The following is a 25,982-nucleotide window of genomic DNA, read 5'->3' on the forward strand; positions in this document are numbered from 1 at the left end:
GCGGCGGAGGGAGGGACGGAGGGAGGAAGGGAGCCCCCGGTGCGGCCCTGCTCCGCCTCTACCCTGCTTTCCGGGAGCGGCCCGCACAGCAGCGCCGGGGCCGGGAGCAGGGCCGGGCGGCGGAGGCGGCCCTCGCCCTGCCGCGGCCATGGAGCCCAGCCAGCTGCGCCTTTCCGCGGCCGTGAGTGGAGCCGGGAGGGAGGGATGGAGGGGGCCCGGCAGAGGCGGGCGGGGACGGGCCCGGCGGAGGCCGCGGCCTCCATGGCGGCGGGGCCGGGGCGGGCGGAGGGGCCCGGCCGTGCCCGTGGGGGAAAGGGCCGAGCCGCCCTCCCCGGGTGGCGGTCGGGCCGCCGGGGGGCCGTGCCTGTGCCCCACTGCGGCGGCGGAGGAAGGGTCAGGCGGGCCGGGACAGCGCTGGGCCACTGCAGGACAGCAAGCGAGAAAGAGCGGCGTCGGAAGCTGCGTCCGACTGGCCGGTGTTCGGTTTCTCCGTGGAGCTCCACAGAGCTCTAATCCTCGATGTCGTCGTCTGCTGTTACCTGCCTTTTGCTCCTACTTTTTCTTTCATAGCTGTAATAAAGGGACAGTATCTTGCGAGTGCCTTTTCTCTTTGTTAGGGCCGTTCACTGTACAGTATACGCAGGCACTCCTTGTCATAGGTTTTACAGGGAAGAATCGGTTTGAAGCTAGTTGCTTATTCTCAGTTTTTTTTCCCCAAGTGGGGGTGGCAGAGCTTCATAGACAACATCAAGGTGGGAAAAGCATGTTGCAGTGAAGCATTCTGACCTTCCACACAGCATCCTTTATCCATCAAGGATGGCTCCTCAAGTCCTCTTATAGATCCTGTGCTTCCTTCATACCCCCCAATAGTTTGTGCCATGATGAGAACTCGGGCCTGTTCTTGGTCACGTCTGGGCTGTGAGCAGACACGGCCTCAGACCTGCGTGCTGGGCAGATAAAGGGAAGGATGGGCTTGTGAGGGCAGTGGCAACACTGGGCCCGAGGTCAGGAGCCACGAGTTGGGAACATTTTATAGGATTGTTTTGCCTTTTTTCTTCTTCTTGACTCTTGTTTCATGTTCAGTCACGTGTTGTGGTCAGGAGTGGACACATTTCACCAGTGGGTGTTTACCCCATTGGAGAGGCTTAAAGGAGGTGCCTTCTCTGGATGCAAATACCTGCTGTAAATGCAGTGCTGGGCAGTTTGTAGTGTCCTGGATTGACGTCAAGAGTTGGTATCTCAGTCTGACATCAGTTGTGTACAACGTTCATGCATTTACTGTGTTTTGTGTGGGTTTTAGGAGCCGAGAGTTTAGTGGACTCTGTTCTGTGTCCAGTTGTTTCATCATTAAATAATCCAAGATGTTTGGATTACTTAAGTGTGAGCTAAATGTACCCCAAAGCATATTTGTGCTTGTTTTAATTTTGTGGTTTCAGTTTGTTTTATTGTTTGGGAATAAAAAATTCAAAGTTGGTGCAACAGCAAAATACACTGTACCATTTAAGTTAGCTTTCAGGTTTGTGTTTTGAGAAAAGACTTGGTATTTGTATTAGTAATTAACTGGAAGCATTCCATCAAAGTGAAGTTTATATTGAAGGGTTTACTAAATAGTGAAAGTAGTTATTTTAAATTCTGTTGATGATTATGCATGTCCATGTCTGTGTCTAATTGGTTAGGCACAAAGCTTTGGTATCTGCTCGTCTATTTCTACAGTTAAATATTGAACACATTTTCCTTATCTGGGATTGTAGGTGTCTGTTTACATTGTCCTTCCAAAATGGCAAGGTTCATTTATAGATGAGGTTCTTTGATGGAGTTCATGAAATGAAGTAGGTATGTTTTACCAAGAGTCAGGTCATCTTGGAATCATCCTAAGGTGTCAGGTTAGAAACCATTCAGTCCCAGTGTCTGCGAGTGTCGTGTAGCACTGCTGGAGCTGCTGCTGTCAAACCGAGCACCAGTGCAGGGCCTGTCTGTCCTGCTGTTGCCTCAACAGAGGAGTGATCCACAAGTGTCAGGACATCAGTCATGGGTTGTGTCCTTTTTCACTCTGAATAATGAGGTATTACAGTGATTCAGAGGAATGTCTGAAGCTGTGAAGAGCTTTCCTGTTGGAAAAGCAGCCTAGTCCTTAGCCATACCTGCCCTTATATTCACAGTCAGCTTTACAAAAGGCAGTCAGCTTCTGAGAGCCGTACAGTGTGACTCTGTTGGAGTAGCTTTTCTTGCATCTTTTTTTCCTTTATTTGAATCATTCCTGGAATCACTTGAGAGCTGGTTAGTGAGGATGTCTGTTCCTTTCCTGGGGTACATCATCCAAAGGCAACTGCTTTGTGAGAATCTCCTTTCATTTGAGCTTTCTTGCCTGTTTCAATACTTCATCTGTCTAAGGCTTTCATGCTCGTGGTGTTGGCTGGAACTTACTTCCCTTTTTGAGTGTGAAGGAAGCTCTCGATGTTCATTTGGGAGGCATTACTAATGCCATTTAAAACATCCCCAGATTAGCATGATATTTTTTAAATTTAGAGGCCAAGTATAAATATATTTGCTGCATACTCATAGAGTGTTCAGACTTTAGTTCTAAAGACCTTATAATCTTCATTAACAAAAGTAGTGACAGGCTGGCTACTAGAACCACCTAGCTATGAGGCTACATCGTTGCTGGTTTTTTCCCAGTGTGTGAGGATGGTTTACAGCAGACATCTGCATTTGTTTATTTGGTTTGGGGTTTTATTTGGGGGGGTTGTTTGCTTTTTTGGTTTGTTTCTGTTTTGTTTGGTAATGGACAATTTTTATGTCACATGGGAAATAGAAAATAGTTCAGAAGAAGTTCTGATCTGCTTTTGTTGAAATATATATGTGTAGGAGAGTTATGTGTTCTTCAGAAGGATCCAGAAGAGTGGGAGGCACATTATGATATTTGTTTATTATTATTATTAATATAATAGTAAAGGCTTTTAAAAAACTTTAAAAGAGTCCTTCACTGTCAGTTTGAGAAGATAGAGTTTTACTTACTGTGCATGATACAAACCAGTTGTAGGTGTCAGTAGAGGATACAGCTGACTCTTCAGCATGGCATTTCTGCAAAGCATTTGCATCAAGAGAAGGCACTTCATCACAATCATCCTGTGAAGTTGTGTCTTTTTTTCAGATTTTGTTTTTCTCAGCTTTTTGGCTGAGAAGGAGTATAACTGTAGGTAACATAAGAATCAGCTGAATCAAGCACCCTTGCTTTCTAACCCATTGTCTTCTCTTATCCACAGTCTCACCAAGACACTTTGGTAGGGTGTGTGGAACCTTCCCACGTGCAGCTATATTAATAACCATCCCTCTTTTTTTTACCTCAGTTGTGTAAAAGCTTGTTTGGAGTCGGTGCTGGTTTATGCGGTGGCCAGCTCTGGCTGCTCTCTCCCTGTGCTGCCCCTTCAGCTGGCTGGTGTAGGTTGTGGGGGCTCAGATGAACTGTAAGGAAACTTATCTGGGTTAAAATAATCTTTTTTTTCATAGGTTCCTTTGTAACTTGTGTGAGTTGTTTGGTCTGGTTCATGTGTACTTTCACAGCTGTAGTTGGAAGGAAGGGTACTGAGAGTAGGAGTGAGGGAGAAGAGACGGGATCTGCTTAAGCCATTGCATGTCCTGAAGGAATTGAACATGGAACTGTGCCTTGAAAAATGGAGGTGATACATCTGGGCTTGGTCTTTTGAAAGCATTACGATATGGATATTTTGGTTTTCTTATATGCGTTAATTTAACATTGTAGTCCCAAAGTGTGTGGAACAGAAGGTTTCATTTTCTGGTAGGAATGTTGTGCTGATGAGGTGATACACTTTTGCCGGCTTATTGGTTTTTTGTATTTTATTTATTGTTTCAATCAGATTTCCAGTTACCAGTGTAAGATCTAATGATCTAAAATGCTGCATCACAGCCCAAGAAACTTTTATTCCCATTTTCCTTCATTTATAATGTGGACATATCACTTGCTGTCCTCCAGCCCCTGGGGAAGATATTCACCTTTGTCGTACATAAGGAACATTGTTTAGAAAATAAAAACCTAAGGGATTTATCATACTTTTAGTTTGCTGCATCTATGGGAAGATTAAATATGAGGACATGTGAAAATAAATTATTTATAAAGTGATCTTTCTTGGCCCTGTATTATCTGGAATGTACTCTGCATTGTCTGTGGAACTTTGTTGGGTTCAGACATGTGAGAATGTGCACTAGTTTGCTTGCTTTCTGTCTTTATTTATGCATGATGGACAGTACTGATTTGTAATTATGCCATATCCATATTACATTAGCAGATATATTGACTGGTCTATTATTTTCAGGCACATGGCCATGGAGGCTATGATTCTGATTTTAGTGATGAGGACAGTGGAGAGAAGTCTCTGCAAAAGACTAAAAGGTAATGTAGTACAGAATTAACACTTTGCATTATGTATTCTGTACAAATGGCCTCTTAGTGTGCATAGAAGATAATGCTGTTGCGTGTAAGGTCTGGTGTTGAAATAATTTTTGAAAAAATCAATCTCTGATTTGTGCATCTCCTCATCTCAAGCTTGCCAAAGCTTGTCATCTCCAGGGGCAGCTGATTAAGAGCTGTTCTGCCATCTCCATCTGGTGTATATTTGCCCCTCGTTCTTGGAGCAGAGTGTTTTGTTTTTCCAAGCATTAGTATCTACTGCTGGGTTTTGGCAGCGCTGTTCACACCACCGCGATCCATCAGGACAAATGGAACTGCTAGGAGAGCAAGGAAAAAGAGGCCAAGTGGTAGCAGGCTTTGTAGATATAAAACACATAGAGATATAAAGTGAAGAACTGATGCTACTTCTTTATTATTTAATTTGTGAAGAGACCTGGGAATTGGTAAATTGTGTTGTGATCAATCCTTGAAAAGTACCTGCCCATCTCTTATTTGAGATGACGTTGGCCAATACTTTCAGTGGTTTGCACAGTTAGTGACCTGGAATTTTGTAGTCTGATCTGACTGTATTGTAAAGATTTTTATTTGTTTATGTATTTATTTTGCTTTTGTACTGTAGTTCCATGACACTTTCTGCACCATACTGAATATTTGGCCTACGTTCTGCATATACTTTTCTTACTTTTTCTGTCTCTCCCTTGCTCTTTTATTGGACTTTATTTAAGAAGACTTTCTGGAAACTTGCCTAGGACTCTTGCATATTTTTCCTTTATAGAAGAATTGAAAGAATGGATTTTGTAGTGTCTGATTGCATTCTGGAGGGACAAAAAAATAATGTTTTAATCTTTGGAATAATAGCATGCATTGAGCCATTTCATTTATTTTATAAATATAGCTGTTTTCCATTAAAATAGGGACTGGTTTTATTCAGATTTAATTTTCTTTAGATGCCATTGCACATTCTACCATTCCACTTTGTAGCTGCAATATTAAGTAACCATCAGGAGCCTTTCAAAAATACCACCATTATCCTTGTTCTGGCACACAGCTGCTGATTCCCAGTAGGGCTCTTATGTGGGTTCCTTTTCTTGCTCTATCACTGTATTTATTTTCACTTTAAGGAAAATAGTAGTCTTAAATTCTCTCCAAATTACTGTTTTATAGACCCTTCTCATGGGAATTTTGTGCTTACAGATCCTTTCGAGTAAATGATACTTTTAAGTTTCTAGAATCCCATATTCCATAGCTAGAAACAAATTACCTGGCTTGCTTTCTTCAGGTTTCTGATTACCATGCTTTCTGCCTGCTGAAAATTATGGGAAAAAATCTTTTTTTCACCTCAATTTATGAATGAAATTAAATAAATATACCTTTTACTAGCTAAAATGTGTATCTTTAACTTTTTATTACTTTGTTGAACTCTAAAAGTAATTTTAGCTGCCTACTGACAAGTACGATTCATTACATGGTAACTGACTTTTAAATTTGTGATTCTTGTGATTGCACTACAAGAGGCAGAGCTGTTTAATGAGGTGTTGAGACATTGGCATGAAAGGGTGGAATAGGGTTACTGCCAGTCACTCTCTTTCAGTGAATGCACTGTCCTTCCTGTTCCTACTTTCCTGTGTAGCTGAGATTTGTAAAGGACTTTAAACGTCAGAGTGAATTGAGGAAACTTCCAGGTTTTATCATTATGGTTCTATAGTGATAATATTAATAAAAACAAATACTGCAAATTGCTGTTTTATGCAATTGCCTTTAAATGCCAACTGGAAGCAAATGCCTTTCTGATTTTGTTCTGCAAATGAGGTCAAGTCCAAACTGGTGTTGGTTCTGAAGTTTCATTTTATTCTTGTAGAAAATAGCAATATAACCATTTTTGTTACTCAAGATAGTGCAAGGTTTAGCATATGAAAATTTTATTGCTTATGAAAAGTTCTTGACTAACTTTTCTTCCTTTTTCCCACCTTTAGAATACAGGAAGATGCCCTTCTGATAAAGCCATTCCAAAAAGCAAAACAAGGCAGTGTGGTTCACAGACAATTTGCAGCTGAAGAATGTGATAGGTAGCTTTTATATATTGCTTTTGTGAGACATTTTCCTCTTAATGGAAAGATAGTTTTCACTGGAACATGTTTGTTATTACCAGGGAAGAAGCAAGAAAAAGAAGATTTCATTTGATATCGATGGATGCTGTATCCTTCAGTTTCATTTTTCAAATTTGAAGATGGGGCACAGGTTATTCATTATGGTAAAATACTGGGATTTCTCAGTTATCACAATCGGTGACAGGGCAGCACCAGATACTGAGTCATTCTTCAGAGGACCTTCTTTGTGCATTTGAGATAAAAGTTAATTGAAAATCTTTCAAGAAGCCATATATAAAGTTTTAATTTTTGAAGACACCTTTTTTCTGAATAAGTAATTACATATTTTGCTCAAATTGTGGTACAAAATGTGTTTCAAATTATGTTTCTGTTCTGGCCTCACACTGAGGCCAATGTGTTCTAAGAAGCATTACATATTTTTCCATTATTTTAATTTCCAAACAAAAGCATACAACTTTTATTTGTATGTTGGTGGTAAAAATGTAACAAATTATTCCATTTTAGTAGTCAGACTGTTTTTATAATAGAAAAGTACAAACCTGTTTTAAACCAAAACTGCAGTACAAAGAAGCTGTTGTCTAAATCACAGCTGAAAAAGTGAACCACGTTTCTGTGTATATGCATACAGAGCATCTTTGATAACGGAAAACAGTTTTATAAATGAAGAATGAGGTTTTAAAGATGAAATTGCCTAGAATTCCTGTATTTGGAAATTAGCTTCTATGAGAGGTTATTAAGTAAAAGTTCCTAATTAATTCCATTCTTTTTTTTTATTACTGAACTGTTTGTGAGGAGAAAAGTCTTCCTCTTAAATATATAAAATTATTTTGGTTGATTTTTTTTTTTTTTATTTTAAACTGTGGTAAAAGGAAATAAGTTCTGAAACAATCCTTAATTGCTTTATTCAGTATGAAAGACATAAGAAGTTTGTGCATGACTACATTTTATATTATGGCGGCAAAATAGAAGATTTCCGAAGATCCGGGTGAGAACCGTTAGCAACCTTTCCCCTCCTGACCTCAAAGCTCCCTGTTTTGTGAAGCTGTTAAATATATATTATAGGTTTGGGGCCAGAGATGGATGTAGCTGTGTATCAAATCACCAATTATTTTGGTCACATTTTGGTAACTGCAGTAATTGGAAATACCCAAACACAAAACTGCCTTGTTTCATTTTGTTTTCATATTTTTAGGTAAGAACTTACCATGAGCTGAATTCTTCTTGTTTTGTTATGTAAAAGGAAGGATGACAGGTGATCATTAATGGAGGGTACATTGAGAAATATCTGTCAGAATCTTCAAAATAACAGTCTGAAATACTTCTGAATGTGCAGAATTGCTATCCGTTGTCCAGAATAATAACTTCTTTAGAGCTATCTGCCTTTTAACATCACTGTCTTCAATAAAGAGTATAAAAAGTGTTTTCAGACAGGATCAAGTCATCCGCCATTTCAGTGGCCGTTTTCAACCATGAGTTTTTTTATTTGGGAACAGGTATGCCAGGGAATACATTTTTGATAGTTTTATTTCATAGAAATGTATTCCTTTATGCTGGGAGGTAGAGATCAGAGCTGTAAAATATTGATGCTTACTAAATTATTATTTGATGGATTTTCATTTTAATGTTACATTGCACTAAAAAATGTGTGTCCTTTTATAGAGCAAATGACAAGACGGATCTTGATGTTATTAGAGAAAACCATAGATTCCTGTGGAATGAAGAAGATGAAGCAGACATGAATTGGTACCTGAAACTATTATAGGATATGTTATTTTTAGATCAATTGTACTAAATTTGTGGTTTCCCTTACTAATTAAGTATTACTGTGCAGACTTAATCATTCTTTGATGCATTTGAAAATGAAAGACCATTAGAAGGTCTTTCATATTGTAATATTGCTCAAATGCCGACATGAATTGATGACAGAAAGATCTAATAAATAATAGTGATTCTCTGAGATCCAAATGACTGTTCAAAAACTCTGAAGAAAGCAGAGTTTGAAAAAGTACCGTTTAGTATGTACTGTGGATTTATTTTATATTTATTTTTCCAGTTTTATGGAAATCACTCCTTAGTTTAATGACTGTGTATCTGTTGCATTTCTTGGTCTACAACTTGTCTTCTTTCAATGAAACAACATGTCTTTGTCTTGCTAATGTCATTACAATGTAAAGTGAATTATGTTGTCTTCTATATTTAATTTAAAAAATACTTTTTGTTTTAGGGAGAAGAGGCTTGCAAAGAAGTATTATGACAAATTGTTCAAAGAATACTGTATAGCAGATCTCAGCAGATACAAGGAGAATAAGGTATTTTTCCTTAGTGTAAATCATCTTGGGTTTTGAATTATAACCTTTTTAAAAAATTGCCTTATGATTGTGGATATGTCGTAAAACCGGAATGTTAGCACCGCTTCCATAGAAAGGGAGCTGTGAGAATTTGTCAAGTTACTTACAAACAGCAGTTTGAATCCAAGTATTGTCACTGCCTCAAAAATATGCTTCTGTGGGAATAGGAACATTTCTGTCAGATGATGTTTTATGAAGAGGTACATTGTGTGTGAAAGGCAGAAAATGCAAAGGGGTTAAAGAAAGAAGGCTGGAGAGGTTGCTTGGAGAGGAGCTGTAGATGAAACCTAAAAACCCATGGAATGTTACTGTTCAAAAAAAAGTCTAAAAAGAGTTTTGTACTTGAATGCTGGCAGAAACAATTTTGGAAAAGTCTATTCTAAAGCAGCATCTTTTGCTGGTTGTTCTTTTCTGTTTGTGGAAACAGGATTTGTATGTGCCTTGTAAATAAATAGAATTTCTTAAGAGGAACAGCCCAATTCCAGGACCAGGTTTTCTTCTTAACTGGAACAGTCTTTGTTTTTTCCAAGTTTTTGGCTGACTAACTTCTTAGTCAGAGAGTATACATGAATTTTCTATTGTGTTTTTCCAAAGACTGGTGCAGAACTCAGATGTGTCTTGGTGTTTCTAGCACATAGTAAACCAGTCTATATAGTTCTTTTCAAATATTTATAGTATTGAAAATTACATTCACTGGTAAATATTTGCAAGGACTGGGCTTAGCTGTATTAGGAAGAAAAGATTACAGTCATCTAAAGACAGTTGGGACAGTAAAATGCAAAAATTCAATTAAAATCAACAAAAACTAAAATGCTGAAGATGCCTTCCCTTCTTTTTTTGACTAAATTTGATTTTATTTTCCTGTAGCTATTTCATATCCCCCAGTGTCGCTCCATCCCCCATCCCCCCAGCTGATTTCCCTTGAGCATGCTTGCAGATTTTGTTTCTCTCACTACTGTGCCAAGTTTCCATATGTTTGCTGTCTTTTGTGGGAAACTGTTCTGCCCCAGATTTATTTTTTTTGTGTGTGTGTGTTTTCTTGTGTTGTGTGAACAGTATTTCCCTGTCAGACTTCAAGTGTGTCTATCCTAACTTTGAGGTCACTCTCTGTTCCTAAGTTTTTCCCTCCATTTATGCTCCTAAGTCATTACCTCTATTTTTGGAATTGCCATGTCAGCGTAAGTGCTGTGCCATGCAATTTGTAAAATATATATGCTTTCTTTTCTCAGATACATTCTGATCATATGAAAGTCCTTCCTTAGAAATTCTTAGAAAAATAGAAAAAAGTATGAGATTTTTCTCAGTGACTGATTTATCCATGCCCATGTTTGGTACAGAAGGATTTCAAAACAGGCTTTTTTCTTGGAAGTCTTAAATAAGCTGCTCATCCCATTCGCACCAATGGAATACAATCTGTGCTTTCAGATTTTTCCTGCCTTAATTTTTTTTTCTGCATCTCCAGAAACTGGAAGCTGGGTATCTTTAGGCCCCTGTGCCTATTGCTTTGCAGTGCTGGTGCTATGAGAAGTGCAGGGTGGATGATAGCTTCTCAGCTAGTCGGCCTTTTGCATGATAGTTGTTGATGCTTTACATGTTGATGCTTCATCTTGATATAAGAAAGAAATTCTTTTACAGTGAGAATATTCAGTCGCTGGAACAACCTCTCCAGTGGCACAGTGGAATCCTCACTGCTGGTGGTTTTTCATATGCAATTGCCCAGGGTGATAGACAATCTCATCTGGGCTCCCTTCCTCATGGAGGTTTGAAGCTGGTGGTCTGTTGAGGTGCCTTCCAACCTGAGCTGTTCTTTGGTTCTATGATCCTATATCATGCTACTTGGTGTGAAAGCAAAAGTTGGAGGTCAGTTTTCTGTGATGTTTTAAATACATATATTGCACAGATTGAGACTTGCACATATGTGCTCTGTCTTTTCACAGCTGTAATTGTTCTGCTCCTGGCCAAAATCTTCTAGTCAGATAATTTTTCTAAAAATCTCTGATAGAGATTGTAGCTCAGGTCTCTTTAGGAACTTTTCTTCTAAAGTAAACCACTGTTTTGTGAAGGACTGGATAAATGGTTGGGACTGGTTTCATGACAGCATCTCCTTTGAGAATCTGAAAAATAAGCAGAACCACCTACTCAAAGACAGAAGCTCAGAAGAAAGCAATAAGAAGCCCCAAGACATTTGAGCCCCTGAGGCCACAGGCACATTCCAGTTGCTAGTCCAGACTGTTTTACTCATTCACACATACACACGTGGCTGGGACTCCCGTGCTCCCATCCCTGGAGATTCACAGGTGCTCTCACAGCCAGAGCTGGAGGCCCACTCACCCTTCTTGCTCCCAGGCTGCTTCACCTGCTGATGACCAGTCTGGCTTGGTCTGCACTGGTGTTTCCTTTTAATCAGAAATACCAATGTGAACCTTTGGTGTGAGGGTACGTAGAGACAGTGGAAGAGTGTTCTGACAGCTCTTGCTTGTGCTGGGTCTGTTACTCCTGACTTTTTCCCTAGGTAAGAATTTTCTAGGTCAAGGTTGTCTTTGAACCTTTAGTGCATCTTGTCTGCAAACTTTGAGGCTGATAAATGACCGTCTGTAATGTCAGGTAGTTCAGTTCTGTTGTCAGCTTTGCAGTGCAGCACAGGAGGGTGTTCTGCATTTAAGTTTTACTTTGATATGCACTGGACTGGAAATGTTCCCTTTGTTGTTTTATTTTCCTAGAGAATTCCTTATTTGCTGTCTCTGTACTTTATTTTGTAGCTTAACAGATTGGAAGCATCTCCTATTTGCTAAGAAATGAAATCTGTTTGACACCTGGTCATTACATAAAATGCATTTTATTATTTTGTTTTCATTTCCAGATTTCTAGGCCGACTTGTCTTCTACTTGGAAATGTTAATGTTTGCTTTTGTAATTGTTTTTCAATGGAGGACTTTCTGTCAAAATAAAAATATAAATATTTAAAGTGTTTTTATTTTAAAAATAGTATTCTGGAGAGCAGGGGCAGAGAGATACTTTTAATTAATAGAGAAAAAATTAAATTTTCATGACCAGAATTAAAAGGATGAGCCACATGAAGGACATCAATGAACTGAACCTTAGTCTTTACAGTGCTTAATATGTTGACTATTCACAGCTAAATTTTGGTTCTTATCTTAACAGTTTGGATTTAGATGGCGACATGAGAAAGAAGTAATTTCAGGAAAAGGTAATGCTGTCTGTCATTTTATGTTACATTTCTTCTTGATGCTCCTCTTGTTGCTTTTGGACATAATTTTATTAGGTAATATTTGATGGTACTGGTAAGTTTATCAGATAATAATGTAAAATAAATTGACTTGTCTTCCAGCTTTCCTGTTTTATACTACATAGCTTTAGATTGCACACTGATCTGCACATATTACAATTAAAAGAGCATATAGTTTATTTTCACAAGGTCAGTTTTGTAATGAGCACCACCTTAACATGTTTGATAATGTAGAATTTAATGTGTGGGCTTTTTAGCTGCTTTTCTCCAGTAGTTCTGCTACCTCATTAGCCTTTGATACCTGTTATTGAAGTCTCTCAGTTGTTTTCTTCAGGAAATCATTTATTGATTAAAAGTTTCTCCAGTGCTGTTATGCAAAATGTTAACTTTTTAATTAAAGTTTCTTGTGTGAGACCTATTTTAGTCTAAACTGGTTTTGAAAGCTTCAGTGGAAATGATTATCACGTTTCCCAGTCCTGCCTCTAAATCAGTACCTTAATTCTGGGTGAGAAGTCTTACCAGTGTGTTGCTGGGACTTTGCACAGTGGTCTTGTTCCATGGCTGAGGTGCTTGGGCTTTTTCAACATGCTGAACAAGCAAGAAAGTGAGGTGAATGAGGTATTGCTGTTCCCGGGGTGGATTCTCATGCACATCTGGGTTTCAGAAGTCATGGATGCACATGCCAGAATATTGCATGGAGTTGTACTGCTGATCATTTTCACTCAGTTGCAGTTCTTTAAACAGCTGTATTCTATAAACACCTGTACTGTAATATATTTCAAAAAGTTAGAAATGCATTTATGTTTTAAAAAAAATATTAATGTTTCAGAGTAGAAAGCATGAACATTAATGGTGGGGATTTTTAAACTGTAAATATTAAAGCCTCTAAAGGTAGTTGTAGTCATATGTTGCATTCAGCACTACACATTATATTAATGGATAGTTACATTTGATAAAATTACATGCTTTATTGAATACTTTAACAAGATAATGAAAATTAAATGAGAAGTAAATTATTTTTATGTATTCGTGGGGGAAGATTATAGCTTTGTACGTTTAGTATGTGGTACTTCATATTTTAAAATGTGGGAGAAAGTGCGGAATTATGTATTTCACGCTTTTTAATGGAATCCTAATGAAAAGCGAGCAATTGGAATGTAAGAGTGGATAAATCCTCTCCTTCACCACAGGGGGGCGCCAGAAGCCAACCCTCTCGCGGGCGTCGGGCGCGCTCTCCAAGTGCGGTCCCAAGCAATCCTTTAAAAAAAACCCTGGGTCTTTTATGCTATGTTAAAATAGAAATCAGCCACATAAATAGTTTAATTAAATGTAATAACACATCTACACCTACCTGTCTGATAATTAGCATTAGCATTGCATGTACTCACTGTATGTACTGCTGTGGCTGTGTCCGTCCAGGGGTGATGAGAACCACTGCTGGTGCGCTTTTACTAAGGTTTGGGGGTGGTAACAAGGCCATGCAGGGATGGAGTGCTCACGTTTGCTTGCTTTGCATTTTGTGCCTATCTTTGCAGGGTTACAAAGAAGAAGGGCTAGGATAAGTGAAAGAAGAGGTGACACTTGTATTACTAATTGTAAATGCCAAATTATTTCGTTGGCATCTTTCCAGTCTTTGCCATAAGTTCTGAAAGGAGATCATATTGGAGATTGCTATGACACAGGGTACTGATAGCCATACCTTACATAGGGTCAAACATACTTAATGTATATTAATTTGAAACTTGCTTTTTTAATGAGAGTTCTGGGGTTTTTTTTACTTCAAATGTTTGCCTTGCAAGTGGTGTTTCATTACAGAACTGAAGTATCTGAGGACACTGCCAATCCATTAGTTAGCTGCTTAAGCAGAATTTTCTGAGGTTAATCGTTCACCAACAGTCCTGCTTGTGAGCCTATTAATACACATCCTTTCTGCTGCTCTGCATACAAATCAGTCTTCTGCAAAGGGAATGCATGTATCTTTATTACTCCAATATTGGGACTTCAGTGGTGCAAACAAAATTGATTATGTGGAGAGCTGTTTTAAAATCAGTGTTGCTTTCACATAATGAACCAAAGGAAGCTTTTAAAGCTGACTTAGCATTTCTTACAAAGTTTTCCCTTTCTTAAAAGAAAGGTATTTATGGATAGTCACTAGAATACAAATTTTATGTCCAGTATGTCAGGTACACTAGTTACATAGAAAGCACATGAGCATTTTCATATTATACAAATGTGATACTTAGTTTGACATAGTCATATGTGATGACATAGTTTGATGTCATTAAAGATGCATGTCTGAATCACAAATTCTGATCCATCATCCTCTGCTAAGTAAGTAATCACTTGGGGTATAGGATGTATCCTGGTGACATTCATTTTTTCAGAGTTCATATTAGGCTTATTATTTCATAATGTACACCTTCATCCATACATTTCAAAACACAGTTATGTCTTTTCTTTTGCAAATAGGCAATATTGGACAAGTGTGATTGCTTTGTTGTTCCCTGTTATTATTTCCTTAATCTAGATGTTATTTTTAGATTGTGGGGTTTTTTTTATTTGAAAAAAATGGAAAATGGAAAGCAAAAACCAAGCAGGACTGAAAATAACAACCCCGTATCTATCAATGTTAATCATTGAACCACAGTTTGCTGGTTTTGACTCTTTACAGGTCAGTTTTCCTGTGGAAATAAACACTGTGATGAGAATGAAGGCCTGAAGAGCTGGGAGGTGAATTTTGGTTATGTTGAACATGGTGAAAAGAGGAATGCACTCGTGAAATTGAGTAAGTCAGCCCTTCTAGGATATGTACTCTTAAAAGAAGAAAAGTGTCTTATACTGTGAATGGTATTAAGTGAGACCCGGTGATAAGAGTTCATGACAAATGCAGAATAGATAATTTTGTGAATTAATCACAGGTGCTCTTGATTTAGAGAGAACAGTTGTTATCATTATATATGACAAAGTTGTTACAGATTAAGAACTTTATTCTGTATAATTAGCATGTCACAGAATTAGAATAATTGGCTATAATCTGTTTTGTATAGAAGCATTTCTAATTTAATGGACAATACTGCATTGCAAGGAGAATTTCAGCATTGTCATTGCTCATTCAGTTACTTGGCTTGGAAGTCCTTAGGGCTTTGAACCAGACAACTTCTTGCACATCTTTAACTCTACTGATTTTATTTTTAATATTTGCATTTTCTTCTGAAAGTACTTCTAAAAGTTCTAACTTTAAACAATTTTCTAGCCTTACATCTTGACTGTGATTTTCTAATTCAGAATTGTGTACATGATGATACGTTTATTAGATAATTAAACTTGGTCCAGTTTAAACGGTTACTTTGTGTAAAATGAGTGAGTAGTGGGGCTTTTTCCTTTTGTGCACAAGACACTCCATGTGGGAACACTTGGTCTCTGACAAAGCTCTAAGAGACTTAAATGTCTTCAGTATAATAGCAGAAGAATTAGATCTGTCCACAAGGATCCATAAATGGGATGTCTGTACATGTGAAGTGCTGATACTTCTTTAATGAATAGCTGCCAGTGCTAAACTTGTGATCATCCTTCACATTTAGTAAAATCCAGGTTTGTACTGGAGACTTTCATCATGTATGTTTTCAATCCTGACTGCAATTGCATTGTAACTAGTGTTTTGAAGGAAAAGCTACTGATGTTGAAAGATCTAGTTCTAACTACTTTTGTAGCTTTGTTAATTATGCTTGTCAGATTCTTGGCTGCAATGTTCTCATTTTCTCTTTTTCAGGACTATGTCCAGAATGTTCCCACAAACTAAACTTCCATCACCGGTAATTAAATATTTTGAAAATAATGGGGACTAAATTATTGATAAGTTACAATTATGATGAACAGCACATAGGGACAAAACTTCAGTGAAATGATTAGGAACTTCATTTATCCTGAAATAACATAAATATTCTGGAGTTCTTATAAAGCCACTGACTTGTTACTGTTGAGGGTTAAGTTACTCTGCTAATGACAGCACAGAACCCTTCAGACTGGAAGAATTTCATCCCTACCACCACAGAAATTTCATTTGCTTAATTTCAGCTCAGTGATTATTTTTTTCTGTTTCTAATAGCACTTTTTTATTTTAATGGAATCGGGTTTTTTCTGTTTAACTACTGATAGGTGTCTGAAAAAATGACACGTTTGACTGAATTAAATACTTCAGATTTACTGTTGCATAAGAAGTACATATAACAGAGAAGGTGTACATTCATTTTTTTTAAAGGAGGAAAGAAGTCAAAACATGCAAGAAAAGAGGCACAGCTGAACAGAACTCTAAGGAGCCAAAAAATAAGAAGACAAAATTGTCTCGTTCAGCAAAAAAGAAGTCCAAAAAAAAGACCCATAAAGGTAAATTTAAACTTTAAAACTTCAGTTGTTAAAATACTCAGGTTAATTGAACCTTAGTTTTGCTACAAATGCATAGATGGAGACATATAATTATGTATAAATACATTTAGTGATACATGCAGATATGTAACTTTCTTGACTGTCACACAGGTAGTCAAAAAGGTAAATTTCTAAGGGAAATTTAGATGCAGAAGAAAGATAAATTTCTTAGATGTAACAGAGAGGGACAGCCTTTTGAAAAGTATGCACTGCAAGGGAAATTTGTGCAAGCATTGAATGTTGCATACTAGAAAGGGTTGTGAAGTATTTCATTCCATCAGGCTTTGGAGTTGAAAGCCTTTTGGAAATATTAGATAACATTTTTACTCCACAGATCTTGGGTTGACATAATTAGGCTCAGACTGATGACCTTTGCACTCATGCAAAAAAATCCTTTTATTTCAGTGTTTGCTCTCTTACTTTGAATGTGCTGTGTGCATGCATGTGCACATGTGTAGTGTAATCAATTGTCATAGAAATATCTTTGTAAACCATATAAGGTAACAGAGAAAACCAAAAGCAGTTTACTGGGTTTTTTTTCTATTTTGATATTTCTTTACAGATCAGGTTTCTTCAGATGATTCAGATAATTCTGATAAAGGTATTTTAATATCCTTTATGGTTTTGTAATAAGTTGTATAACATCATAGGCAGTTGTCATTAATCTTAGTTTTATTAGCTGTCTGTTTTAATTTTTTATATGATAAGAATGCTGTCTGAAACAAGCAGAAATACGAAGGCTTGAATGAATGACTTATATATCTTGGAGAAAAAGTGTAGGGAATTTTAAGGAGGAAATTGTTTAATCAAAAAATAAAAATGTGGGCAGATAACAGAATGGAAATAACCAGAAAAATGAGAGGTCAGGTTGTTCCAAAAAAGAGCAGAGAGTGCAAAAATAGGTACATTGTTAATAATTTCATGCTGTGTAGTCTGTACTGTGTAAAGATAGTATTTTTCTGCTATAATATCTGCTACATTTTCCTTCAGGGAGTTATACTGATACGTACTCTGCTCAAAAAAAAAAAGATTTTAAATAAATCCTAGGCTTTAATTAATGTCTTTTCCAACTACCTGTAGTACCTCAGAGACCTGCTTGTTGCAGGTGGATGAATTCAGTCACTGCTTAGTCACTGCTGCTATCTCAGTGATTCCAGTCTCCAGTTTTTTTTTTCATGAGACAGGCCCCATCTCCTGGTCATGTCAGTTCTTGTTGCAGACTGTCTAGAAGTGATTGACTGTTTTCACTGATTGCTCTGCTCTGCTACACATTTTTAAGAATGTCCTCACCCCCTTAGGCTTTCCCAGTTAGATACAGGAAGACCTGAAGCAATTTTCTTATTATTTGGACCATGCAACAAGTATTTGTTTTGTCAGGAAACTTATTGGAAGATTCAGAGGTGGGGGTGGGGGGAGGGGAGGGTGGAGTGTCTTATATTAAATTCCTGTGTAGTAATATGAAATAGTTATGAAATAATCCATATTTTCTTATAATTTCATTGATAAGTCACAATTGATAAGAACTATCAATTAAGTAAGGTAATTAATAATGTAATATCATAAATTGAAACTGTATTGTAAATCTGGATTTGTAATTATTTAGTTTTGGGGGAAAAATGCTATGTTTCTGTTGTGTCAAGATCATTATTTTGACATGGTTGTTGTTATGTTTGACCAAAACATTGCTTTGTGATACCTTTTTGATACTACACTAATTAACACTGCAAAACATTTTCACTTTATACCAAGTGTTCTGTTTATTGTTATGGTTGCAATTAAACATTGCTTCTAGCAATATACCGTCTAATTTAAAAAATGATAAATTATTTTAAAATTTATTTGGTAAACATTTTTTACCAGATTCAGATAACAGCAGTGCTGAAGATGGTCCTTCAGACGCTGACTTTTGGAAAGGTCCTCTGCGAGGAGCCGATGAAAAATCACGGTTAGTTTGATGGAGTGAACTTGCAGCTACTGAAACGTACAGGGTCCATTCAGGATTGCAAGACAGAGTTGTCCCAAGTGTTTCAGTTAGTATTCGCACATAAACGGTTATGTCAAATCTCTTTCCATGCAGTGAACCTAAAAATGTGTTTTTAAAGAGGACACATACACAACTCTTGAGGAAAAGCTTTGTTAAGCCACTACCATACCACTGCTGCCTTACCCCCTCTATACCATTATTCTCTTAGCACTAAGGGTCAGCTCACACAGGGAAATGTGAAGGCTATTGGAATGTAGTGCGTAAGTCAAAATTATCTATCCCTTCTACAATTCTCATCAGAAGTTTGCTAAAACTTTTTTATTCAAAGATTATCTCCTAGGTACAAATCCAAAGCAGAACTTTCTGACTCTTATTTTTTGTTGTTACAGGGAAGAGGAGTTTCATGAGTATTTTCAAGACTTATTTCTCTAAAACTTGCAATTGATGTAAGCTGATTTTCTTCATGAGTTGTCAAGATGGAAGTCTGGAAATCCAGTTATACTTTTCCAGAGACCCCTATCTGCCAGCATACCTTTTCTACAGTCACTCATATGGACCATTTGGGTGGATTTTCTTTGTAGAAGGCTTCAAATCTAAAAACTTTCTGTTTCTTGTAGTAGGCTGCATACTCTTGAAACAAAAGAAATAATTTTTTCAGTTCAGTGCAAAATATATATGGCACCCAAACTTAAACAAACAAGAATATAGTTTATTAACATTACAACAAGGAAGTTCACTGCTTTTATTTTATCCCAAACTTCAGTTATTGCCAGATTTTTGTAAAGAAGCATTTTGTAAGATTCTGTGAGTAATTTAAAGCCCTACACTTTAATGTATTTATATTTTTAATTTATTAAACAAGAATTAATAACCTTAAATTTATTGGTTACTTATACTTTAATATTTGGGTATTAATCTCTGTAAATATTTTCAAATGCTATTGGAGAAGTTCAAATTTTGTCAAATATGTGTTCTACTTGAGTTAAGGAAAACATATCTGAAATCTCTCCTACTCCTTTAAAAATTTCTTTTAAATTTTAGTTGTAAAGTGATGTGTCTTACAATTACACTTATAAAAATATGGTTGGTTGGTGAAATTTTTGGTGTAAAAAATAACGTGGCTTTCTACTGGAGATGTACGTGACTTTTACGTTATCTGTCCCTTCTGATTTCCTTCTCAATGATTGAACGTTAATCCTTCCTTCATGTGTAATCCTAAATATACAAATAAAGCGTGTACATTGCTTGAGAAACTTACTGGATTCATCTTATTCTTTGAATTGCAACACATCTTTAAGCATTCATTCAGTCAGTCATGTTTCCAAAGAGATAGACTGCACATGAAAGGTACCATGCCAATATTTTTTCTGTCTGGTGAAAATTACTTTGGATACGAAGGTCAGATTTTTTAAATTAAGTTTTAATGTTATTCTGAGGAAGTTAATGTTGTATAAAATATATTTTTCATAACTACTTCTCACTGTAGGTACAGAAAGCATTTCTAGTAAGTATGTGATGTGGACACTGTAACAGCAGAGATGGTTGTAGCGTATTTATGAACATTTCACATGCACTCATATGAATAAGTTGAGAACTCTATTTACAAGTATTACTTAGCATAATTACATTTTAAACATTTTGTACTTACATAATAGATGACAGTACAAGGACATATTTAGGGTGTCCTTGAGTGAGAAATAAACATATCCTTGCATGAAGGCTTCTTTAGGTAAGAAGGGGGATTTAAAGGTTAATTCTCTGTCATCTTGCAAGCTTGGCTGAGAGTCAAATCCAATCTGCAGCAATCTGCTTAAACGTGTGCAACTTGCCCAAAGGGGCTTTTGTCGACTGCATTGCTATATTTGTTGTTTCAATATTGTATATTAAGTATATGTTCTGAATAACTAGCTTCTCTTTAGGTCTTTAAAATACAGTTATAAAAAGTTACACTATACATATTAAATACATAATTTAATACAGTTTAAATAAAATTACATTATCAGACAACCTTGAAATGGTTTTCTTTAGCAGCGGTATTTAATACAGAAACTAATGTAATACCCAGTTTTATGTTATAACTGTTTGCATAAAATGTTTGGTTCATTTACAAGTCAGAAGGTTGTAAGTGTTTGGAGTTTTTTTGTGGATTCCTTTAATTTCAAGTGATAAATGTACACAGTATCTCTGTTCATAGAGCATTCTTAGAAAGGTTTATAAAGAATATATTGCTCATTCTTCCTTCCATATCCATATGGAAGGTCCTTCAGAGGGAAAAAAAAAAAGCATAGGTCTGCTTTGTTCAAAGGAGCAGGAAAAGTGGCAGGATTGAGTCTGAATGTTGAATTTCTCTATTGCAGGAGTTGCTTTTGACATCCATCTCCTTAGATTTGAAACTGGTTCCAGTGAATACTCAGGCCTGTGTCTAACATGGTGGCCATTTGCCTTCCTCCATCCGCAGGAGGAGCTGTCTTCCCGAGCGGCAGGTATGGAGTAGACTTGTTCCGAAGGCTTGGGGGGGAAGATCAGTGTTCATGAAGAGCTAATTTGTGTGCAGTCTGTCTACTTGGTTGTAGAAACACAGGTAGTGGGAATTTTGATGTGCTTTACTTCTGCTTTGCTCTCCCTCAGAAGATCAAATTGATGCCAATTAATTAGTTTTCAAATACTTCAATTTATTGCATTTTGAAAGTGATCCACTGGGAGTACATGAGCCTTTTAAAATGCCTTTGAAGGCAGATCCTGCTGTAGATATGCTGATGTATCTTAGTAAACTTTTACTTGTATGTAAAGTATGATGTTTGTGGTCTGCTATTTTAGATTTTTACAATAACAGCTTGTCAGTTTAGGAACTGTGGGAGAGCCATTTGCATATGTCAAAAGGCTACAATGGCTATAATTTACAGATTTATCATTGGTAATTTTGGAAAAATTTCAGTGTACCATGGGCCTGCTTTTTATAGATAAGAGCTAGGGAATTGTGTTGTGCATTCCTAAAGTGAAAGAAATGTTTTACTCTAGGACTTTATATAGTATTGAGAATGAAGGAAAATGACAGAATTAGAGATGAAGGAAATACACATAGTATAAAAATCTAAATATCCAAGTTACAAATATTGCAATTTTTGGTTTGAATTTTACATCTTAGGTTTCATTCAGTAACTTCATATAACATCTGTCAAAATTTTATATATTTTTTTCTGGACAGTGTGTAGAAGTTACATATTTTAATGAAAGTACTGTATGTAAATTGAGTGACATGAAAAAATACCTAGAGCACACAGTTAACTCATTTTGCACCATTATTTTTTCCAGTTTTTAATTGTAACCATTTTTTAATCCATTAAAAATTATTTCCAACAAATGGCAAGTGTTTAAGATGATTAAGAGATTGATCTATACTATTCTATGCAAAGCAGAAATCCACTGGGGCTCATTGAAGTTCTTTCTAGATGTTTTTTCTTGTAGCAGGAACGGTGTCCGAGACAAAGAATTACAAAACTACACATGTTTTGGATTTTCCTTCTTCACCACCACCTCCACCACCTCCAGCAGCACTTTCTGTTAAAAAACAAGGAAGGAAAGTAAAATGAGTATTTTCTGTTAATTTTAGCTGCTCTAATTCCTTATTATGGAGTGCTGCTTTTATTTTACGCATATCATGTATGTTTGGCTGTCTGAAATTTCACTGCTTGTCTGGGATATTGGAATAAGAAACAATGACACGTTATATATACATATGTGTATATAGTGTAGGAGTTGATACCAACATTGCTCAAGGGACCAAACACACACTGAACCACTCTTACTGGAAAGTTTCAGTATTTAAATATATGACTGTCCCACACATACAAAACTGAGGTATGCAAGCCATGCAAAAGAAAGAAACTCTTGAGTTAATATAATCTGTGAATCTATTTTTGAAGCAGATGATACAAAAACTTTAATTTGACCTAACTGCATAAACCTTTTTCCAACCCTGCATGAATCCCTTTGTAAATACTAATTAAGAGAGAGAGAGAGACACTTCTCATGTTTTTATTTATAGCTACTGATTCTGTTACTCTCTCTCAAATGATGCCACAGATGTTCATTGGTCATAGTTAAGATTCTTTCAATGTAATAAACTGCATTTCCAGATTCACTTAAGGTAAGATACCAATATTAGAATTAAAACTTACATTTGAAAGCTGTGGATCACCATGTTACTAGGTCATTTTCGACCCTTTCCACCTGCATTGAAACATGTCACATGATCAGTGTCCTACCCTCTGTAATTTGTGGATATAATCAACACTATGTTACTAACTATGTAATTGATTTTCTCAGTTTAGTACTGTATTTCGCTTTACTTCAGTTCTGAACTTTCCACTGTAGTGGTTCAGCAAACATGTTTATTTTGTGTCTACTGAATGGCTAAGAATAGCCAGGTCAGTGTGTTCTAGAGAAACCACCATGGTTCAGCATGATCAAATCTTTGTATGAGCTGACTTAACAAACCCATATATTTACATGGCCTTGATTTGACAGTGTCAGATCTGTTCTTCACAAATGCCCATGGCCACATTCCAGTGCGTGTTTTTAAAGGATGCAGAATAATTCCCTTTTGTTTTGTGTATGATATGCAAAGGCCAGATCTTTAGCTTCTGTAAACCAGTCTGTCCATGCTTGCCTCTGTAAGGTTTCCTATTTTCCTATAAGGAAAACATTTCTTAATTCAATTACTTAAGTCATTGAATACCAATGATGTAGGATGGTCCTGACTTCCAAGCAAGAGTAGAAATAACTGACTCTCCCTAAACTGATAATTTAATTTCTATTTAAGAAATTTGTACTTAGAAGCATTGGATGTGACTTCGGTAACTTTTTTGGTAGTATTCTTTGCTGAGAAAGCAAGTGTAAGGAGGTCCCAGGTTTTGTTTTGTTTTGCTTTGCTGGTATTTCTGTAAAGTTCAGATGGTTATGTTCCAGTGTAAGGAAAAGTACTTTTTTCATACTGACAACCAGCTAGTTCTCAGCAATAAATGAATCTTAAATAAAATTATATGATGTCAAATAAATGAAAGAGTAATTGAAAATAAATTTGGGAGCAAGTAGGAGGGTGGAATGTCTGTGAAAATGTGTGTAAGAAGTATCACAGTGTGAACAGACCAAAATATTTGACTCATTCTATTAAACTCTTTCAAAAATCTGCTTTGATTAAATCATGTAACTTACAGTACTTCTTAAACCACTTTGCAACAATTTTTTTTTTAACATTTACTTTTATTGTAACCTAGTATCAATTTTGTAGGAGCCTGTACTATTTCACACACTGACAGTAACTTGATGGGTGGCCTTGAATAGCTTCTTTTGTGTAAAATGTGAAGAATACTCACCTATTTCCCACATATACTGATTAACAAATAAATTATTCAGTACTGTTTTATATTTTAAAGATGTGTGAAACACAAAGTAAACTAACTTTTCTTCTTCAGACTAACTGACCATATATCACTGTTTTAATCACACATAGATTTTTTTCATCTTTGAACCTTTTCAGTCATCTCAATCGATTGGCAGAGCTGTAGACCTGCAGTTCCACATGTAATAAAAGAATAAAAGTAACTGACTCATTTCACTCAAACTTGAGTGACAGGTTTAAAGTTTCTATAAAATCAGATTCTCTTCTAGGTTATGCTATGCAGAACCATGCTTCCAGTTTTAGGACTTGGTCTGTCTTTGGAAGATCAATGTTGAATTTGTTATATGAGAGAGTGTATTTCAGCCAAGAAACTGGTGGTAGGGAGCTAGAGCCAAAAGCTTTATCTTAAACTTGGAAGAGAAGTGGGGATTGTCAGTGTTTTTTTAATGTTCAGAATGCATACTCTGCTCCCTTATGTTTTTCATTTTTAATTGAAAACAAAGCACCTGAATACATTTGGGGCTGATGCCACACAGAATTTTGATGCATGTCTTGTATTTCAGCTAAGTAAGGATTTAATTACATTCAGTTTTAAGTTTAGATAGAAGAAATGTAACATTCCCTTCACTTTTGTGGTGGTCAAGTTATATAATTCTGCAGTTCAGAAAATGAGGTCACTGTACTGGATTTGTGTAGTCCTTAAAGGTTACTTCTCTTTCAAGCAAAGATAAACCTAACTTGGCTAATTCAGAACTTGCATACAATTAGCATAAAGTTTAATATTGCACAACTGTACTGCATGTGTGAATTTGAGAGAGAGAGAGATATTATGTTGGCTGCCGTAAAAATATACGTAAATGAAAACCTAAGAAGTTACTTAACCTTTTTGGGCAGCTGCTTCTTCTTCCTTTTTCTTTTGTTCCTCAATAGCTTTCATCTTCTCTTCATATTCATCAGCTCGTGTTTTCCATTCAACCCTGTTGTTTTGAAGACCATCAAACATAGGTGTAATTTCCTTGTGAAACCTCGAGAACTCCTGTACAAGCAAATGAAATTAGTAAATTAGAAATTTGTAAGCACTGATTGTTAAATCTGAAATCTTGGAAGTACTGTTGAGAAAACATTTAATTTTTCTATTACATCTAATTCCAAGGCATATTGTTGGAAATACTGTGTTGGGATAATAATGCCCTATTGTGCACATAGTCTGTTAGGAAAATATTGAAATTATATGCTGCACATTTTAATATCTTCCCTAATCCCACATATGATAGCATGACTCCTATAATACAACTGTGATACATTATATTTTATCATATGATTATCAGTATCAGGATACAATTAAAAAGTCTGTTATTCTGTAATATATTCCAAACAGATGAGAATATTTCTGAAGATGTTAAAAAATCACCTCACTTTTTTGCCTGGCATTTTTGGATAATATTAAAAACTAGACAGGGATTAAGAATGTAGGCATTTCAGTGCCTTACAAAAGAAACAGCATATCTACATGCCCCAAATACTGCATATTCATATTCCCTTTGCTGTGTTATTAATTGCTTTCTGTAACTATCCATGTTGCTTGCTTATATTAAATGGGACTAGGAAGAATCAAGCTGGACTTTGTAACTCAGTCTTTCCAGGCAGTAACAAATCCTCAGCACTCTGAAGTTTCACTGGGGTATTCCTCTTTTATGAATTTGTTTCACATCTCTTGAATTTATTCCATGGGAACAATTCTTTGGTATAACAAACTACTGAAAAATTATGGTGGTTGTGGTAGTGGTTCACCCTATGACCAAGAGTACTGCTGCTGTCTAGAATATTCTACTGCAACATCTTATCACTAATTGTGCCATCAGAACTGCTGGAACAGGAAAACAAAACCAATTATTCTTACCTTGTACACAAATGTACACACAAAGTCTATGAAACCAACTTGGAGCTTAGGTAGTTCATCTCCTTTGTTTCTGTCCATCATAGGCTAGAACAAAAGAGCAGTAATTTAGAATACGTAGATATTATGCTTTTTGGTATAGTGATCTCA

General features: G+C 36.4%; 2 protein-coding genes across 3 annotated transcripts in view; one reads left to right on the forward strand and one right to left on the reverse strand.

The window, feature by feature from the left end:
- Window positions 1–19,787, forward strand: LOC137478099 (protein FRA10AC1). 2 transcript variants are annotated; one of them, XM_068197651.1, is made up of 14 exons: window positions 1–181; window positions 4,332–4,408; window positions 6,400–6,492; window positions 6,576–6,621; window positions 7,443–7,519; window positions 8,194–8,277; window positions 8,759–8,843; window positions 12,044–12,089; window positions 14,800–14,913; window positions 15,898–15,940; window positions 16,387–16,511; window positions 17,113–17,151; window positions 18,411–18,495; window positions 18,924–19,787. In XM_068197651.1, the coding sequence occupies exons 1-14, from the start codon at window positions 149–151 to the stop codon at window positions 18,964–18,966; spliced, it is 990 nt and encodes a 329-aa protein (XP_068053752.1). In that variant the 5' UTR covers window positions 1–148; the 3' UTR covers window positions 18,967–19,787. The 2 variants fall into 2 exon arrangements, with proteins under 2 accessions (XP_068053752.1, XP_068053753.1); XM_068197652.1 differs by lacking the exon at window positions 1–181 and adding an exon at window positions 3,657–3,677.
- A 117-nt stretch (window positions 19,788–19,904) lies between these two features.
- PDE6C (phosphodiesterase 6C) overlaps window positions 19,905–25,982 on the reverse strand; it is a 28,709-nt gene continuing 22,631 nt past the window's right edge. The window contains exons 20-22 of the mRNA XM_068197653.1: window positions 25,836–25,919; window positions 24,818–24,971; window positions 19,905–22,092 (exon numbers count right to left, since the gene is read on the reverse strand). Of these exons, the coding sequence (XP_068053754.1) occupies window positions 22,025–22,092; window positions 24,818–24,971; window positions 25,836–25,919 (306 nt within the window). The 3' untranslated portion in view covers window positions 19,905–22,024. The remainder of the gene's footprint in view (window positions 22,093–24,817; window positions 24,972–25,835; window positions 25,920–25,982) is intronic.

The sequence above is a fragment of the Anomalospiza imberbis genome, chromosome 8, assembly GCF_031753505.1.
Source record: "Anomalospiza imberbis isolate Cuckoo-Finch-1a 21T00152 chromosome 8, ASM3175350v1, whole genome shotgun sequence".
NCBI lineage: Eukaryota > Metazoa > Chordata > Aves > Passeriformes > Viduidae > Anomalospiza > Anomalospiza imberbis.

Coding starts and splice junctions, on each gene's coding strand:
- LOC137478099 (XM_068197651.1), top strand. CDS start 149: ATGGAGCCCAGCCAGCTGCGCCTTTCCGCGGCC. Junction 16,512..17,112: donor CAAAAAAAAGACCCATAAAG/GTAAATTTAAAC, acceptor ATTTCTTTACAG/ATCAGGTTTCTTCAGATGAT. Junction 17,152..18,410: donor TTCAGATAATTCTGATAAAG/GTATTTTAATAT, acceptor ATTTTTTACCAG/ATTCAGATAACAGCAGTGCT.